Source organism: Erithacus rubecula (assembly GCF_903797595.1).
Source record: "Erithacus rubecula genome assembly, contig: scaffold_457_arrow_ctg1, whole genome shotgun sequence".
In the NCBI taxonomy this organism is placed as follows: domain Eukaryota; kingdom Metazoa; phylum Chordata; class Aves; order Passeriformes; family Muscicapidae; genus Erithacus; species Erithacus rubecula.
This window is the reverse complement of record NW_027635882.1, coordinates 14,055-34,212: the sequence shown is the minus strand read 5'-3', so window position 1 is coordinate 34,212 and position 20,158 is coordinate 14,055. Positions and strand designations below refer to the sequence as shown.

At 51.4% G+C, this 20,158-nt stretch overlaps 1 protein-coding gene across 1 annotated transcript; it reads left to right on the top strand.

The window, feature by feature from the left end:
* Positions 1-14,603: 14,603 nt before the first annotated feature.
* On the top strand, positions 14,604-18,426 carry LOC306816246 (uncharacterized protein; the record flags this gene model as incomplete). Its single annotated transcript, XM_079332716.1, has 3 exons — positions 14,604-15,155; positions 15,745-16,411; positions 18,401-18,426. 3 exons carry the CDS (start codon positions 14,604-14,606, stop codon positions 18,424-18,426), a joined length of 1,245 nt encoding a protein of 414 aa, XP_079188842.1.
* Positions 18,427-20,158: the final 1,732 nt, after the last annotated feature.

Genomic DNA, 20,158 nt, shown 5'->3' with positions numbered 1-20,158 from the left:
TGACCTCCCGTGTTGTAAATCGCTTCCCTATGTGAAAAACGAGGTTCGCTTTCCTGGGAGATTTTAAGGAGTTCAATAAGAGGCAGTAAGAGACAAAGAATAAAGCAAAAGGTTATAATGGCCAGGTTTATTTTAACATTTGCAAAAAGCCAATAATATAATGCGTACTTGTAACATCTATATAATCTGATACCTATATAACCTTAATCACAGCTTTTTTATACCTATATAACCTGATATAAAATATAATGTAATGGCTACTATATAGTTAAGCAGTTTCTTAATGCTAAATAGGCAAAAAAGAATAAACTCAGCAGGTGGATCCCCACAGTTCTGGTCTTCCCTCTATTCTCATATTTAATTAAGGAACACTTCAGTCAGAAACTCTGGATACTGTATGTGCTGCAGGCAGAAAAACTAGAAAAATGCTTTCTTTGTTATTTAATTTCAATCTTTTCACTTTGACAGCACTCATGAAACTGCTCAAATTAACTGCCTGAAACCTGGGAAGCTGAGGAAATCAGATATATATTTTTCAGAATCTCTTCTGTGTCTAACTCTGAAATTTCATGTTAGGTGTTAATAAATTCTCTTCACAGGGGATTCAGAAAAAACAATTTCTTCCCAGCTGGAGAATCAAGGTGTCCTGGTTTGAAAGGACAGGTGTCTGCCAGTTGGGGCAGAAGTTTCCCTTTGGAATAGAGACTTTGGTTCCACTCCCCTCCCCCAAGTATTATGATTGTTGGAATCAAGGACTCTGAGGCAGAGATAAGGGGGGGTGGGAATAACAGCTCTTTTACTAATATATCTAACTATACAAACAGAAAACAATAACAGTTAAAATTGCTAACAGAACAAAATAGATAACTCGGTGTCAGTCCCTTTAGATGCAAGCACGCTGTCTCTGTACTTAGTCCAGAGCCCAGATTTGCCAGAGGGCAGACGGGAACGAAGGCAGGAGGGAGGGGGGAGGGGCAGCAGCGGCCACGCCGGTCTCGGGCGGGAACGGGCTCACCCTCACCGAGGGCGGCGGCTCCTCGCTCACCGTGTGTGTCCGGGGGATCAGCTGTGTTCGCAGAGGCAGGAGGCTGGAACGGGGCAGATGCAGGGCAGGTGATCGCAGAGGGTCTGGCTCTGCTGTGCTCGGCCGCGTGGCTGAACCATCCCAGGCGTCCTCCTCCCCGCTCGCCGGAAACGCGAGTGCCCTCCCGGAAGCCTCAGAGGCCCCTCTGGGGGCCGTCCCCACCCACCCCCTTTTGTCTGGACCCATCAGGGACCCTGGGTGTAGCCCGGCCAGCTCCATTGGCATGATAATGGGAAAAATTCTTTCAATTGACACAGTAACAGAAAAGCACTCTACCCCCAACATTATCCACCCCGAATTTTTTCCATGCCAACATGCTACATCATATTGAAATCTTTAAATTATATACATACATGTAGTTACAGGCACAGTATCATATATAGTTCACCCTAGAACAAGGTCCCCTTGGGGTATGCATCGGGTCTCTCCATCCTTTTGCATCACCCACCAAGTGCAACCTGGTCCTTGAGCGAAAACCACCCCACGAACAGGATTGTCTTTGCTGGAAGCAGAGTTCACCCAGTTTTCCCTAACATGCCTCTCAGGTGTACCACTGGAACCTTATCTCCATCTGCTGCTCCCAAGGGCTCTGACTGGGCAGGGCCTGCTCGGTTAGTGGAACCTAGGCTATTCACTAACCATGTGACCTTTGGTAGATTGATCTCCCAGTTCTTGAAAGTCCCCCCACCAAGTGCCTTTAAGGTGGTCTTAAGCAGACCACTGCACCGTTCGACTTTCCCAGCCGCTGGTGCATGGTAGGGAATATGGTACACCCACTCGATGCCATGTTCTTTAGCCCAGGTGTTTATAAGGCTATTTTTGAAATGAGTCCCATTGTCTGACTCAATTCTTTCAGGGGTACCATGCCTCCAGAGGACTTGTTTTTCCAGGCCCAGGATGGTGCTCCGAGCAGTGGCGTGGGGCACAGCGTAGGTCTCCAACCATCCAGTGGTGGCTTCTACCATGGTCAGCACGTAGCGCTTGCCCTGGCGGGTCTGAGGCAGTGTGATATAGTCAATCTGCCAGGCCTCTCCATACTTATATTTGGACCATCGCCCCCCATACCAGAGGGGCTTCACCCGCTTGGCCTGTTTGATGGCAGCGCACGTGTTACAGTCATGAATAACCTGAGAGATGCTGTCCATGGTTAGATCCACCCCTCGGTCTCGTGCCCACTTATAGGTGGCGTCTCTGCCCTGATGGCCTGAGGCATCGTGGGCCCATCGAGCCAGGAACAGTTCTCCCTTGTGTTCCCAATCTAAGTCTATCTTTGAGACCTCTATCTGTGCAGCCTGATCTACCTGCTTGTTGTGCCTGTGTTCTTCATTAGCCCGACTCTTGGGAACATGGGCATCCACATGACGGACTTTCACGGGGAGCTTCTCTACCCGAGTGGCAATGTCTTTCCACTCATCAGCAGCCCAGATTGGTTTTCCTCTACGTTGCCAGTCAGCCTTTTTCCACCTTTCCAGCCAACCCCACAGAGCATTGGCTACCATCCACGAATCAGTGTAAAGGTAGAGCTTTGGCCATTTCTCTCTCTCAGCAATGTCCAAGGCCAGCTGAACAGCTTTGAGTTCAGCAAGTTGACTCGATCCACCTTCTCCTTCGGTAGCTTGTGCAACCTGTCGTGTGGGGCTCCATACGGCAGCTTTCCACTTCCGGTTCATCCCCACAATGCGGCAGGAACCGTCGGTGAAAAGGGCGTAGCGTGTTTCATCTGCTGGCAGCTGGTTGTACCGTGGAGCTTCTTCAGCCCGGGTCACTTGCTTCTGCTCCTCTTCATCAGCGAGACCAAAATCTTCACCTTCTGTCCAGTTCGTAATTATCTCCAAAATCCCAGGGCGATTCGGGTTACCAATACGGGCGCGCTGCGTGATGAGGGCAATCCACTTGCTCCATGTGGCGTCGGTGGCGTGGTGAGTAGAGGGAACCTTTCCTTTGAACATCCACCCCAGCACTGGCAGTCGGGGTGCCAGGAGAAGTTGTGCTTCTGTGCCAATCACCTCTGAGGCAGCTTGAACTCCCTCATAGGCAGCCAAGATTTCCTTCTCTGTGGGAGTGTAGTTGGCTTCAGATCCTTTGTAGCTTCTGCTCCAGAATCCCAGGGGTCGGCCTCGGGTCTCACCAGGCACCTTCTGCCAAAGGCTCCAGGACAGACCATGGTTCCCAGCTGCAGAGTAGAGCACATTCTTTACCTCTGGTCTGTCCTGACTGGGCCAAGGGCCACTGCATGAGCGATTTCCTGTTTGATCTGGGCAAAAGCTTGCTGTTGTTCAGGGCCCCAATGGAAATAGTTCTTCTTGCGAGTGACCTGGTAGAGAGGGCTCACAATCTGGCTGTACTCAGGGACGTGCATTCTCCAAAAGCCGATAGCACCTAGAAAAGCTTGTGTCTCCTTCTTGCTTGTTGGTGGGGACATTGCAGTGATCTTATTGATGATTTCAGTGGGGATCTGGCGCCGTCCATCCTGCCACTTCACTCCCAGGAACTGGATCTCTCGGGCAGGTCCTTTGACTTTGCTCTTTTTAATGGCGAAACCGGCTCCCAGTAAAATCTGGATGATCTTCTCTCCTTTCTCAAACACCTCCATTGCTGTGTTCCCCCACACAATGATGTCATCGATGTACTGCAAATGTTCTGGAGCCTCACCCTTCTCCAGTGCAGCCTGGATCAGTCCATGGCAGATGGTGGGGCTGTGCTTCCACCCCTGGGGCAGTCGGTTCCAGGTGTACTGCACGCCCCTCCAGGTGAAAGCAAACTGAGGCCTGCACTCTGCTGCCAAAGGAATGGAGAAGAATGCATTTGCAATGTCAATGGTGGCATACCACCTTGCTGCCTTGGACTCCAGCTCGTACTGGAGTTCCAGCATGTCCGGCACGGCAGCGCTCAGCGGTGGAGTCACTTCATTCAATGCCCGATAGTCCACAGTCAGTCTCCATTCTCCATCAGATTTCTGCACAGGCCAGATAGGACTGTTGAAGGGTGAGTGGCTCTTGCTGACCACCCCTTGGCTCTCTAGATCACGGATCATTTTGTGGATGGGGATCACAGCATCTTGATTTGTCCGGCACTGCCAGCGGTGCACGGTCATGGTGGCAATTGGCACCTGTTGTTCAGTCACTTTCAGGAGTCCTACTGCAGAGGGGTTTTCTGACAGTCCAGGCAAGGTGTTCAACTACTTAATGCTCTCTGTCTCTACAGCAGCTATTCCAAAAGCCCACTTGAACCCCTTTGGGTCTTTGTAGTAGCCGTTCCTGAGGAAGTCTATGCCTAGAATGCACGGTGCCCCTGGGCCAGTTACAATTGGATGTTTCTGCCACCCCTTCCCTGTCAGGCTAATCTCAGCTTCCAGCAAAGTGAATTCCTGTGATCCCCCCGTCACCCCAACAATGGAAACAGGTACCTTCCCCACATGTTCTGATGGTATCAGGGTGCATTGTGAACCAGTATCAACTAACACTTTATGTTTCTGTGGCTTTGACGTGCCAGGCCATCGCACCCACACTATCCAATAGATCCTGTCATCCCATGCCTCTCCCTGGCTAGAGGCAGGGCCCCTCTAGCCCTGGTTATTATTTCTTTCCTGGGCATACATAGTGGAGGTTCCTTCCAGGGGATCTGACAGAACATCCTCCTTGCTGTAATACCCTGCACCTTGCTTGTGGGAGGTTGAGGCTACCTTCATTTTAGTGCGGCTCCCTCGGTTAGCATTTCCCTCCCTGAGCTGACGCACCCGTGCTGCCAGGACAGAAGTGGGTTTCCCATCCCATTTTCCCATGTCTTCCCCATGGTCTCGCAGGAAAAACCACAGGTCAGCTCGTGAGGTGTACCCTCTCTCCCTAGCTGGGGGACATGAAGCTCTGACTTGGGGGCCTGTGACTCGTACTGCTGCTACGCTGATCTTCCTCACCTCCTCCCTCACCTCCCTCATCTCCTCCATCATCTCCTCCCTCATATCCCTCATCCTATCTTGGACCTGTTGGAGGTCCCTGGCCACGGCAGAGACATTAGCCTGCATTGGGCCATTCATCATGCTCTCGAAATTTCTGAGTTTGTTGGCAACAGAACACACTGTCTCTGGACTGTTATCGGCATTAATCATTGCTATGTAGGTGGTATATTGAGATGGACCCAAGGTTGCCAGATTCCATAACATCTGCCCTGTGCACTTGACCTTGTCAGGGTCATTGTCATGCTGTCCATCCCTCCCAAAGAGTACCTCTAATACTGCTGTCTCTCTCAGCTGCTGGATCCCTTCCTCAAGGGTCTGCCAGCGCATCCTACGGTGGTGCTCCTGCATTCTCTCTCTGTGTAAAAACTTCTCTCTCACACTCATTAAAAGCCGGTCCCAGAGGGAAAGGAGGCCTTGCTCCCTTACGAATATCTGGTCCACACCTGAATCCTGGGCCAAGGATCCCAAATTCCTGGCCTCAGTTCCATCCAGTTGAACACCTGTTCCCGTAAGGTCCCAGACCCGGAGTAACCAAGTTGTAAAGGGCTCACGGCCCCGCCGAGCAATGTCTTTACGCAGGTTACAGAGACTATCGTATGAGAGGGACTCGGTGACAATCTCAACCTCTGGCTCCCTTGCTGGTTGTGAGGACCCTCCTTGCTGATCCCCATTATCTAAGTGCCTCGTTTTAATCTTAGATTTCCTAGTTTCCACAGGAGCAACTGCTGCTGGCTGTGGCTGCTCCTGTGATCCAGCTGGAACCTGGACAGATACGACATCTATGGGTTCCACTGCAGCACCATCTGACTCTCCCTCTTTAGGGCAGAGGGAGGGTTTCTCACCAGCTGGAGAAAAATACTCCTTCATCATCTGGCTATGCTCTTTCAGTATTTGGCCTATATCCTTCACTAGAGCCCCCACCCACTCTGGATGGCTCATTTCTGCAGTGGGCTGTGGGGCATCATCCCTAGTCCCTGGGGCAGGTATCAGAGTTGTTGTCCAAGCCAATATTCCCTTGTTTCTGAATGCTAAGTAAAACAGGCCAATCAGCAACACCAGCCACTGTATAATAACACTGGCAATTAAAACAGATCTGAAATCCTTGAGAACCAGTGGGGTAGCCTCAAAAAACTGGGTGATGGGTTGGGAAAAAATTTCCCTTGCACTCGTTACCTCACAGTAAGTACCATTACTGAAATAGCCCCAGAAACACGCAGTTAGAGTACGATAGCTCCGGATCCATGCAACCGCTTCCCAGAAAAAATTAAAAACCCATGAATTCCTGACATAATCAATCCACCAAACCAATCGGACAATAGCCACAGCAACCTTGGTGAGGGGGCCCAAATTCAAAAAAGGGCTTGCAAATGGGAGGGAGATGGCTGTGACCACATGGAACACAAACCAGATTAAGCCAGACAACATATTGCCAGTTAAGAGAGCTGTTATTCCTGTGTTAACTCTCAACTCAGTGTCCTCTGCCCCACGTCTGGGCGCCAAAATCTGTCCTGGTTTGAAAGGACAGGTGTCTGCCAGTAAGGGCAGAAGTTTCCCTTTTTGGAATAGATACTTTGGTTCCACTCCCCTCCCCCAAGTATTACGACTGTTTGAATCAAGGACTCTGAGGCAGAGATAAGGGGGGTGGGAATAACACCTCTTTTACTAATATATCTAACTATACAAACAGAAAACAATAGCAGTTAAAATTGCTAACAGAACGAAATAGATAACTCGGTGTCAGTCCCTTTAGATGCAAGCACGCTGTCTCCGTGCTTAGTCCAGAGCCCGGATTTGCCAGAGGGCAGACGGGAACGAAGGCAGGAGGGAGGGGGGAGGGGCGGCAGCGGCCACGCCGGTCTCGGGCGGGAACGGGCTGGAGCGGCGGCTCCTCGCTCACCGTGTGTGTCCGGGGGATCAGCTGTGTCCGCAGAGGCAGGAGGCTGGAAACGGGGCAGATGCAGGGCAGGTGATCGCAGAGGGTCTGGCTCTGCTGTGCTCAGCCGCGTGGCTGAACGATCCCGGGTGTCTTCCTCCCAGCTCACCGGAAACGCGAGTGCCCTCCTGGAAGCCTCAGAGGCCCCTCCGGGGCCGTCCCCACCCACCCCATTTTGTCTGGACCCATCAGGGACCCTGGGTGTAACCCGGCCAGCTCCATTGGCATGATAATGGGAAAAATTCTTTCAATTGACACAGCAACAGAAAAACACTCAACCCCGAACAATCACCCACATGGGAACACACTTTACAATTAGTAATTTTAGAATATGAATCCACCCCTTCAACCCCCCAAAAGTCTGTCATTGGTGGTCTTCACAATCTTCACTGTCCCCTGCAATCTTGAATCTTCTAATCTTGGTATTTGATGTTTTCAACGTCTTCTCTCCCGATTTAGCACAGTTGATGTTCCAGCGTCCTTGGGGGGTTTCAAACAAGTTATTGAAAAACTCCCGAACCTTTCTCATGCTGTGCACCTGCTGTAAACACTGATCTAAACTGAGAAATACACAAAGACAGCGAGTGTGTGAAAGGGATGTGAGAACTAACAGCAAAATGTGCAGCAATAAGTGACCAGCAAAACACAGCAGCTCAATATGGTTTATTGGCTGGGGCACACACACACACACAGACATGTCCAGCGGGCTCCAAACCCCATTCAGCACTGCAACAGCCAGGGGGGACTCAGGGTCTCTAGAGGAGAATTTTGACCTTCTTGAAGGGAATTTCTGGGAAATTTGGGCTCTCCCCAGGGAATTCTTGTAGTTCCTCTAAGGAATTTTGTGGTTCCTATAAAAAATTTTTGGGAATGGTCCTTAAAGGGAATTTGGGGGTCTCATGGAAATTTTGCTATTCTCATAAGGAAATTATGGGGTAAGTAAAGGGAATTTTGCTGTGTTTGTAGGGAATTTCGGGGCCTATATTGAGAATTTTGACAATTATGGCGTCTGCAACAGGAAGTTTATTTTTTAACTTTGTATCCAAACATGGGAATTTTAAAGTTTCTATTAGAATTTTTGCAATGTTGGGGTCCTCAAATGAAATTTTGAAGGATCCCATAGAGGATTTTTGGGATTTTTGGTATCTCTATAAAAAAACTGGTCAAACATGGGAAGTTTAGTTTCTCTAGAGGAACTTTGTAGAATGTCATAAGGGAATATTTGAGAATTCAGTGTCCAAAAATGGGAATTTGGGGGGAGGGTGAGGGATTTTGGGTGCTGAAATTAAGAAGTGAACAGCTGGCATGAACCCTGTGAGGCCCAGGGCTCTGATTTTAGAGTGATTTTGGCTCCCTTGGGGGGTTTCAGGCCAGTTTGGGTATGTCTAAGTTCATTTGGGTGATTTTAGGAAAAAATGGGCACTTTCAGGGCTGATTTTCCGGCCATCGGGGAGATTGAAGGGTGATTTTGGGCCAGTTGTGTTGGTTTTTAATCAGTTTTGAAAATTTTAGACCATTTGGTTAGAGTTTAAGCCCATTTGGCTGATTTTATGCCAAACCATGTGAGGGTACAGGGTGGATTTATGGATCTTTGTTTCTAAGCTAAACCTGATCAATTCTCAGACCAATTTTAGGACCTGTTAGATGATGTTAGGGCCATTTGCATGATTTTAGACCCCTTTGTGTGAATGTGTGCATTTGAGGCCCTTTATTGGTGATTTGAGGCCAAACCAGATCCTTTTAGGACTGCTTGGTGCTTTGGCCCCGCCCCTTTCCCCTCAGAGTACCCGCCCTTCCCTTGACCCCGCCCCTTTCCTCTCACAGTTCCTGCCCTTCCCTTGACCCCGCCCCTTTCCCCTCACAGTTCCCGCCCTTCCCTTGACCCCGCCCCTTTCCCCTCACAGTTCCCGTCTTTCCCTTGACCCATCCCCTCCCAGTTCGGGGTTTGGAACGGGGGAGGAGGAGGAGGAGGGAGGGAGGAAGAGGCGCAGCGGCAGCAGAAGCAGGAGGAGACAAGGAGCAATTTGAGCGCGAGCCCAGAGCTGCCTGAACTCGTAGCCCCCCCAGGACCATCGCTCCCCATCCCGCAGGTGCCCAGGGAGGGGGAGCTCGCCCCCAATATCCCGGGTGGGGTCCCTGGGTTTGGAGGTTTTCGGGGGTATGTTTGGATCTTGCCGGGCTCTAGGGGCGCAGATGCCCCTCGGGGGGACATCGGGGGGTCCCCGGGAGGTGTTTTTGGGGGTGCTGGTGGGTGTGGGCAGAGCCCCGGCGGGGGCGGGGGGATGCGGGTCCCCCCTCGGTGGGGGTTGGGCTTCCCGGGCCGGGCCCTGCGAGCTCTGCCGGGGCCCCGTGGGGAGCGCACGGGAGCAGCGGGATCGGTGGCGGGACAGCGGTTTGGGAGAGCCCCGGGAGAGGCGCGGCTTCCCTGAGCGGGAGCACAGAGAGAGGAGAGCCCCAGAAGGGCAAAGCGGGGAGCCTGAGAGGGGGGGACCCCTGGCATTGCCGGGACCCTGGCGGGGGGTGCTGGGGCTGGAGGGGCGGCACGGCCGGGAAAGGGGTTCGGGGCTCTCGGTGCCGCCAGTGGCTGCTCCCAGCGTGAGCCCAGTTGCTCCACACGTGTGCTTCCAGTTTTCTCGGCACTCCCAGGATGAGCCCTGTCACTCCCAGGCATTCCCCATTATGATGGAATTTGCCCCCAGCACGGTCCCAGTTGCTCTCAGTTCCTCCCAGGGTCACCGAAAATGAGAGAAAGAAACCAAAGCACTCAACAACAATTTTAGAGAGTCATGGCATAACTTTATTATCTGGGGAGGATGTTGTGGCCAGGATGTACCACAGAAATCATCTCATCCACACATAACCCATGTGTACAGAGAGAATCATTCCATGACTCTCATTTTTAGGAGATTTTTGTGATCTTTTATCCAGTCAGTACTCATAGAAATTAATTGGGTCAGTGTTCATTGGTCTCAACTTGCAAACACTCAATTCCTAGTATTTGGTCTCCTTTTGGATCCGGATTTGTTCCTTTCTGATGTTAATTAGATCTTCCATCCCTCATTTTCTTATTAGTCCTTTCAGAGATGTCTGCAGCTGTGCCAGAGGCAGAGTCTGGGGTGGATGTTCCTTGGTGGCCACTGATGGCCCTTGAGCATTCCAGCTGCTTCCAGTGTGTTGATGTGTTGAGTTCATCTGGCCCCTCCTTATGCAGCAATGCCCTGGAAAGAAAATTACATTTAGGGCAAAGGCAAAGAAAACCCCTTGATTAAACTTATAGAAAAAATTTTAAACGGATATGTTTTCCAACACCACTTTGGTCCAGTATGTTCCCAGTTCTCCTAGCACAGTCCCAGTCACTCCCAGTACTATCCCAGTATGAATCCAGTCTTTGCCAGCACAGCGCCACTGACTCAGACTCTCCCCCAGTTGCCCCAGCATGGTCCCAGTTTTCCCCCCAGCACATTTCCACTTGCTCCCACTTAGGTCTCAGTCACCACCCCTATGGTCTCAGATACTCCCAGTATATCCCAGTTGCCCTGAACCATCTCATAGTCATTTCTAGGCACTCCCAGTTACCTCAGTGTGGTTCACTTGCCCCCAGTTTTATCTCAGTTCCTCCCAGTTCCTCCCAGTGTGTGGGCATTTGTTTCCCAGCATGGACCCTATAGCTCCCAAGGACCCCCAGTTGGGCTCCAATCACACACACTCTAATCCAACTCTCAGTATGATCCCATTATGATCCCAGTCACTTGCAAGCTGATTTTAGTCACTCACAGCCTGATTCCAGTGGTCCCCAGTGTGACCCCAGTTGCTCCCTGTCAATGCCAGCATGACCCCAGTAGCCTCCAGTATAATCCCTGTCACTCCCAGTATATCCCAGTCACCCCCAGCATGCTCTTAGTCACTCTCATTCCTTCCCAGTTGCTTTCAGCCTGATTCCAGTTGTTGACAGCCATTCCCAGTCCATCCCAGTATGATTCCAGTCACGCTCAGTGTGATCCCAGTCTCACCCAGCATGGACCCAGCTGCTCTCCCTGTGATCTCAGGATGATCAGAGTTGCTGCCAGAACAGTTCCAGTTGTTCCCAGTTCCTACCAAGATGATCCCTAGAATGGCCCCAGCCTCTCTCAACATTGTCCTGCTATCTCCCAGTTGCCCCCAGAGTGGTTCCAGTCCCCCCAGTGTGATTACAGACACTCTCATTATATCCCTGTTGCTCCAGTAAAGTTCCAGTTACCTCAGAATGATGCCAGTCTTTCCCTGTTATTCCCAGTTGTCTCCAGCCTGATCCCAGTTTCTGTCAGTGTCCCATACTCCCAGTTGTTTCCAGTATGATCTCTGTTCTGGCCTCAGTCCCCCCAGCATGGTTCCAGTACCTTGCAGTTGATCCCATTGCTCCCAATGTGTCCACATTTTCCTCCCAACATTGGCCCAGTAGCTCCCAGTAACCCCCAGTCAGGTTCCATTCCCACCCTCTGTAATTCCAATGGCTCCAAGGATGATCCCAGTAGGACCTGTAGTCACCCCCAGTATGGTTCCAGTCATCTCCAGTATGACCCCAGTCACTCCCAGATTCTCCCATTATTCTTCTAATCATGCCCAGAGTGAATCCCAGTCAATCCCAGTATGGCTCTAGATGTGACCAGCCCTTCTCCATCATTCCCAGTCTGATTGCAGTATGATCCCAGCCATTCTCAGATATTCCCAGTATTATTCCAGTCACTCCCAGTATGATCCCAGCTAGTTCCAGTAGGATCCCAGTATGACTCTGTCATGGGCACAGCTGTTCCCATTATCATCCCATGTGGTTCCAGTTGCTCCCATTTCCCCTCATTGTGGTTTCAGTCTCCCAGACCATCCCAGTTGCCGCCAGCATGTTCCCAGTCACTCCCAGTTGTCCTCAGCTGCTTCCAGACTGTTCCCAGTTGCTCACAGCCTCTCCCACTCAGTGCAGTTCAAGTTGCTGCCAGTATGATCCAGTATGATCCCAGTCCTTCTGAGCATGGTTCCAGTTCCTCCCAGTGTGATCCCAGCTACCCCCAATTGCCTCTAGCACAGTCCCAGTCCCTCCATAGATGATCCCAGTACCTCTCAGCATGGTTCCAGTCATGCCCAGTGGCCCCCAGTATAGAGTAGTAGCTCCCACTTGTGGAAACTGCTGCTGGGGGTTCTTTCTGACCCCCAGGTGCTCTAGAGGCACCAGACTTCCAGATGCTCTACAGGCACCTATCTCTGGAGCTCTTAGGCTCCTAGTTCATTGGGTAATCCTAAAATAAGCAAAGCAGCTAATAGTTAAAATGGTTATTTATTACAAAGCACGTCTTATTACAAAGCACATTAGTCTCAACAGGCAGTAGTAAAAGCAATGGCAAGCAATGGCAAAAGCAGCAGCAATAAGCAAATGGCTAGAAGCCAGAATGGCTAAAGCAAGTGGCCAGAAGCTGAGTACCTAAAAGCAACAACTCTCCGAATACATACTGTTATATAGGGTTTTCCCCAGAAGCTAAGATGCAAGCTCAGACCACTACTCTTGAACCTATTAGAATCCTGGTTTCTGAGCTCACCAGGTTACGTATAACAGGATGCAAACACTCAATTGTGTTCTATCTAAGAAATGTCAGCAATATTCTTACTATAACTCAGTTATGTCTTAAGTCCTGTATACAACTGCAGGCCTGGAGCCTCTACTGAAGATACCAAAATCTTTGCCTTGGAAAGAAAATGAAAAGTGTTTTAGGGCAAAGGCAAACAAAACCCCTTGATTAAACTTACAGAAAAAATTTTAAACGGATAGGTTGTCCAACACAACTTTGGTCTAGCATGTTCCCAGTTCTCCCAACTGCTGCTACCACAGTCCCCGTCACCACCCATATGGTCTCAGACACTACCAGTATATCCCAGTTGCCCTGAACAATTTTATAGCCATTTTCAGGCACTCAAAGATACCTCAGTGTCCGAGTTTAGGACAAATTTGGGGAAAGACCTCCAAAGGACCGCCCCCCCACCCCCACCCCAATTCCTTCCTTCACTGGGCTCGGAAAGAATTTTCTTCAGGGGAAAGTGGAAAAAACTTATTTATTAACAAAAACACAAGAGAAACACTTCCCAGCACAGACCCAGATGACCAAAAAAATTTCACTGAGAGAGAGAGGGACGAACTCGGTTGATCTTCGCTGGGAAGGGCGGCAGAGCTTCTTTGGCAGACTTCCAGAGGCAGTCTCTGAGGTTCAGATCCGTCTCCTCTGGAGCCAGTGCAAATCTTCGGGATGAGGAGAAGAAGGGAGAGAGGGAGAGGGCAGCCGGGGTAGCCAGCAGGGTAGCAAGCTGGGGGCAGCAAGAAGCGAGCCGGGGGCCAGCAGAAGCAGCAGCCGAGCTAAGCAGCCCGGGGGAGGGGCCGCCGGCAGCTCCATGGCGGGGGCAGGGAGAGGAGCTAGTCATAACATCAACCCAGGACACTCAGGTTGGTTCACTTGTCCCCAGTTTTATCCCAGTCACCTTTAGAAGAGTCCCTGTGCCTCTCAGTATCATTAGTTTTATTTTTTTTAGGGAGGGGGAATGTTTGGAGAATGCAGGACTGAAAAGCTGAGCAGAAAATGCCCCTTGGGGAGACACTGGGGGTCCCAGTGGCGACTGCCAGAAGAGGCAGCCTGGAGGAGCAGAGCCCTGTGTCCCCCAGGACCCCAAAGTGGGGAGCCCAAAGAGGGGGGAGCACCACTACTGGCAGGACCCTCAACAGCCTGGAGAGGGGCAGGGGGGACTCCTTGGACCCCCAGCACCCCAAAGCAGAGAATAAGGGGACAAGGGACCCTGGGATCCCAAAATCCCACAGCATCCCTAAATGGGGAGAGGGAAGAGAGGAGAGCTTTTCAGATTCCTGTGACTCCCAGCAGCCTGGGGAGGGCAGGCACCGAGTAGATGGGGGACCCCCAATAGGAGCGTGACCCCCAGCAGCTGGGACGGGGAGCTCTTGAACACCAAAGGGGAGGGACCTTTCCCAGGAACTCCTGGGAGGCATTTTCTGGGCTGAGTGTTGGTGTTTGGGAGGTTTTCATGGACCTCAGATGCCCGGGGACTTCTAGAGATGGACTTGGGCAGGAGGAACGTCCAAGACAACACTCTCATCACATGTTTTTCTCCAAACCAGGATTTCCCATTCCCAACCCTTGGCCTGATGGAGGTGGAGGAGGCTGTGAGAAAGAGGAAGATGGTCCAGGAGCCCCAAGCAGGTGAGGAGGAAGTCAGTGCTCCTTTCCCCCCTCTGTCCTGCTCCATCTCCCAGCCCAGCATGGTCCTGTCTGCAGGATAACCCCAGCTGCCAACGCTGTCCTGCCGGGGATACACTGGGGAGATCTCCTTCCCCTTCCCCCTAGCATGGAGGCAAATCCCAACCTCTCCTTCCTCGCCCAGACAAGGAGCTGAGCACGGAGACCAGGGAGGACAAATCCCTGCGGCAGAACCTCATGGAAGAGGCCGTTTGCAGCGGCTCCACGGTGCAGGAATCCAAAGGGGAAGAAAAACCGCGGAGATCCTGCACCAGGAGGGGCTGCAAAAGCAGATCACTGGAATCTGAAGAGGAAAGACCCAGCCTGGGCTGGGCAGGCGGCCAGAGATGGAGCCAGAGCTCAAACCTCATGGTCCATGAGCAGCCTTGTAATAGGGAGAAGCCCCACAAGTGTGAGGAGTGTGAGAAGGGATTCAGTCACCGTTTCAATCTAATCATTCACCAGAGGATCCACACTGGGGAAAGGCCATACAAGTGTGGGGAGTGTGGGAAGGGCTTCAGTCAGCATTCCAACCTAATCTTTCACAAAAGGATCCACACTGGGGAGAGGCCCTGTGAGTGTTCCGATTGTGGGAAGAGGTTTCGCACCAGAGGCAATCTCCTCCTGCACCAGCGCACGCACACAGATGAGAAGCCATTTCGCTGCCCCGACTGCGGGAAGGGCTTCCAACGAAACTCCAATCTCACCAACCACCAGCGCATCCACACAGGGGAAAAGCCCCACAAGTGTGAAGAGTGTGGGAAGAGCTTCAGCCACAGCTCCAAGCTGATCTGCCACCAGAGGATCCACACAGGGGAGAGGCCCTACAAGTGTGAGGAGTGTGAGAAAGCCTTCAGGTGGCGTTCCAGCCTAATCCTTCACCAGAGAATCCACACCGGGGAGAGGCCCTACGAGTGTTCTGTGTGTAGGAAGAGGTTTCCCACCTGCTCCAAGCTCTTCAAACACTATCAGACACACACAGGGGAGAGGCCCTACAAGTGTGAGGAGTGTGAGAAGGGATTCAGTCACCGTTTCAATCTAATCCTTCACCAGAGGATCCACACTGGGGAAAGGCCATACAAGTGTGGGGAGTGTGGGAAGGGCTTCAGTCAGCATTCCAACCTAATCTTTCACAAAAGGATCCACACTGGGGAGAGGCCCTGTGAGTGTTCTGAGTGTGGGAAGAGGTTTCGCACCAGAGGCAATCTCCTCCTGCACCAGCGCACGCACACAGATGAGAAGCCGTTCCGCTGCCCCGACTGTGGGAAGGGCTTCCAACGAAACTCCAATCTCACCAACCACCGGCGCATCCACACAGGGGAAAAGCCCCACAAGTGTGAAGAGTGTGGGAAGGGATTCAGTCACCGTTCCAACCTAATCCTTCACCAAAGGATGCACACTGGAGGAGAGGCCCTACGAGTGTTCTGAGTATAAGAAGAGGTTTCCCACCTGCTCCAAGCTCTTCAAACACTATCAGACACACACAGGGGAGCGTCCCTACGAGTGTGAGGAGTGTGGGAAGAGGTTTCGCACCAGAGGCAATCTCCTCCTGCACCAGCGCACGCACACAGACGAGAAGCCCTTCCTGTGCCCTGACTGCGGGAAGAGCTTCAGGCGAAACTCCAGCCTTACAAACCACCGGCGCATCCACACTGGGGAAAAACCCCACTGGTGTGAGGGGTGTGGGAAGACCTTCAGCCACAGCTCCAAGCTGATCTGCCACCAGAGGATCCACACAGGGGAGAGGCCCTACAAGTGTGAGGAGTGTGGGAAGGGCTTCAGGTGGTGTTTGGAACTGATCCGCAACCAGAGGATCCACACTGGGGAAAGGCCCTACAAGTGTGGGGACTGTGGGAAGGGCTTCAGTCACCGTTCCAACCTAATCATTCACCAAAGGATCCACACTGGGGAGAGGCCCTATGAGTGTTCTTTGTGTAGGGAGGGGTTTCCCACCTGCTCCAAGTTCTTCAAACACTACCAGACACACACAGGGGAGCGTCCCTACGAGTGTGGGAAGTGTGGGAGGAGGTTTCGCACCAGAGGCAATCTCCTCCTGCACCAGCGCACACACACAGATGAGAAGCTGTACCGCTGTGCCGACTGCGGGAAGGGCTTCAGACAAAACTCCAATCTCACCAACCACCGGCGCATCCACACTGGGGAAAAACCGCACAAGTGTGAGTGTGGGAAGAGCTTCAGCCACAGCTCCAAGCTGATCTGCCACCAGAGGATCTACACAGGGCAGAAGCTCTACAGGTGTGAGGAGTGTGGGAATGGCTTCAGGTGGCATTCGGAACTGATCCGCCACCAGAGGATCCACACTGGGGAGAGGCCCTACAAGTGTGAGGAGTGTGGGAAGAGGTTCTCCCAGAGATCAAACGACCCAACACCAACGGAGGCACTGGTAAGGGAAGTCTTGTGAGTGCCCCGAGTGTATGAAGAGCTTTGTGTGCTTCTCCAATTCCATCCTTCACTGCAGGACACACGCTGGGCAGAGCCCTGGTAACCCACATTCCCTGGGATCCATGTTGGGAAGACACCTGCCTAGTTATCCTTTTGTTTTGGCCTGCCTTCTCTCTTCTCCATCTCTTTGTGTTCCAAATGCCAAGATCAATCTGTCACTTCAAAATGCCTTGTTCCCTCCTCAAAACAACTCAATCCCAAACAAACCTTACTGGGTTCCAGAGCCATTACTCATTCCAGAGCGGATGAGAAGGGATTGGAAGGCGATTGGGAGAAGTGGGATCCAAATTTGGAGCGGTGGGATTGGGATTGTGTAGGGCTGGCTGGGTGGGATCGATTTGATAGTAAATAAAACTTTGACAATTCCTGATTTCTGTCCCATTCACTTTCAGTCAGTTCCAGTTCTTTTTTCAGCGGCACCTTCTCAGTTGATTGTGTTTGTGTTCTCCTTTCTCTCCTGCCTCTCTCTGCCTGCTCTGTTTCTCTCTCAGGGTCTCCCTTGACCCAGGGCAGCTCCCACCATAGACACTGTCTAACTTGATTTCCACTGCAGGAGCTCCAACAGCCATAGGTGAAGTTCTGAAGGCTGGCAGTGAAATGTCCCTGTAAGATCTTGCTGCTCTTGGCTTTTGACCCCTTCTGAAGAGCTTTGCCTTCAAGGGCAGGAACAACTTTTCCTGGGTGGGAACTGGAATTCCAGAGCCTGGCAGTGTGAGCCCTGCAGGACCACGCAGACTGGGATCATGGGGGCTGGGATCACATGGGCTGGGATCCTCCAGACTGGGACTGCACAGACTGGGACCAAATGGATCAGGGCCATGCAGACTGGGATTGTACAAACTGGAAGCACATGGACTGGGATTGTACAAACTGGGAGCACATGGACTGGGATGGCTCCACCAGAAGGATGCGAAGTGAGGGGGCCCCTCCCCATCCAGGGCCCCCTTCCAGTCCAACTCGGGAGCACAGCCAGAAGTCCCCAGAGTTAATGTGTAGGTCCCAGAGTGCTCACAGTGTGATCCTGGTGCTGATCGCAGTCCTGGTGCCGGCCTCAGTATCACTCTGTCTCAGAGCACTCCTGGCGTCGACCTCGGTTTTCTTTCTGATCCCAGTGTCGATTTCAGTCTTGGAGCAGTCCCGGAGTGCTCCCTGTGCTCATTCCAGTCCTGGTGTTGGTCTCGATCCCAGAGCAGTGCTGGTCTAAGTCCCAGTGGGTCTTATAGTCGCACCAGTCTCAGTTTTGATTCTGGTGCCACTCTCAGTCTTAGTCCCAGTGCCAGTTCTGGGGCTGGTTTGGGCTCAGTCTCACTCCCAGTCCCAGTGGCAGTCTTGTAGATGGGCCAGTTTCTGTTCTGGTGTCAGTTCTGTTCCTGGTCTTGGTCTTCGTTCAAGTCCTTGGCCATTTTATCAATGATAGAGACAGAGACTACGGGCTCGTGATCAGAATCCAAATTTATTGTGAGCTACATTTGTTTATATACAATTTTTAGGAAGGCAGTCATTTTTTTACTTACATTCATTGTGTTAAACATCACCCAGACAAACTTTACATTTCTATTTATTTAGTTCAATCTTCTTTCCTGTTGCCAGTCTTGATCCAATCTTCTTGTAATCATCAAAGCTCTGTTGGTTCTTGCCAAGGCGTCCTGGTTATCAAACTGCACATGCCAATTAAATCCACAGCACTCTCTCATCTTCCACAGTGCTGGTCTCAGTCTCGGTCCGATAGCAGTGCCAGTCTCGGTGCCGGTGCTGGTTCTGTTTTCAGTCTTGGACTCAATGTTGGTCTTGGTCTCAGTTTTAGAGCGGTCCCAGTGCTGGTACTGGTGCCGGTGTTTGTCCCGGTGTGCTTCCAGCGCCAATCTCAGTCTCAGTCCTGGTCCCATATTGGTGCCAGTCTCGGTCCTGGTGCCAGTATCAGTCTTGGTGCTGGTTCTGGTGCTCCTAGTTGCAATGTCAGTCTCAGTCTCGGAGTTCTCCTGATGGTGGTCCCAGTCCCAGAGCAGTCCTGGAGCTCTCCTGGTGCCAGTGCCAGTATTGGTGTTGGTCTCAGTCCCAGTCTTAGTTCCAGTTCTGGAGCGGTGCTGGTCTCAGTTCTGGTGTTGGTTCTGTTCCCTGTCTTGGTCTCGGTCTCCATTCTGATTTTGGCCTCAGAAATGGTGCTGTTGGTGGTTTGGTTGCTGGTCTGGGTCCCAAATATTTTAGGCCCATTTATGTGATTTTATACCAAGCTAAAGTGTTTTAGGCTGGATTTTAGGCGCCTTCAGACAATGTTAGACCAATTTGGATGATTTTAGACCTCTTTGTGTGGATTTGAGGCCCCTCTGGCTGATTTTAGGCCAACCCTGCTGCAATTAGGATGAATTTGTGCCCCTTTTAGGTAATTTTAGGCCAAACCAGGCCCCTTTAGGACCATTTGGCCTTTTGGCCCAGTTCTTTCCCCTCACAGTTCCCGCCCTTTTCTGACCCTGCCCCTTTTCCCTCATAGTTCCTGCTTTTTCCTTGACCCCGCCCCTTTCCCTTCAGTTTTTGCCCATTAGCCACCTTCATTTCTATTCACAGCCCCTGTCAATCATTATCCCCTCCCCTTTCATTCGCGCCGAGCCCTTGTGTTCGCTCCGCCCCATTCCCCTATAAGCCCCGCCCATCTCCTGGCGCATTCACCCCGCACATGCTCAGAACACCCGGAAGTGCTTCCCGGGCGCCGCCATCTTTGCTTCTAGTCCTCCATTCCAGCTTCAGCGTGTCTGAGAGCTGCGGTGGGGCTGGAGGGGACCCATAGGGGATCTATAGGGGATCTATAGGGGACTGGGGTGGTCTTAGTGTCTGTATAGAGGATTTGGGCTTGTCTATAGGGGATTTGGGGGGCTCTGGGTGTCCCTAAAGGTGGTCTGGGAGGTCTATAGGAGATCTATAGGGGCCTGGTGGAACCTATAGAGGGTCCAGGGGGGTCTCATGGTCTCTAGAGGGGAATTTTGAGGTCCTTAAAGGGTATTTCTGGGTATTTTGGGCTCTGTCTAAGGAATGCTTGGAGTCCTTATAGGAATGTTGTGGTTCAGATTGAGAATTTTGGGGTCCTTAAAGGGAATTTGGAGGTCTCTTGGGAATTTTGGGGTTCCCATAAGGAAATGGGGCAATTAAAGGGAATTTTGTAGGGTTTGTAGGGAATTTTTGACTCTGTGTTGAGAATTTTAAGAAGTATGGCGTCTTCGCCTGGAATTTTTTTTTTTTTTTTTTTTTAAGTTCAAACATGGGAATTTTTAGGTCTCTATTGAGAATTTTTGCAATGTTGGGGTCCTCAAATGGAATTTTGGAGGATCCCATAGGGAGTTTTTGGGGTCTGTATAGAGAAACATGGGTCCCAAAATGGGAAGTTTGTGTTCTCTATAGTAAATTTTTGGGATCTCCGTAGGGAATATTTGGGAATTTTGGTTCCAAATGTGGGAATTTGAGGGGGGGAA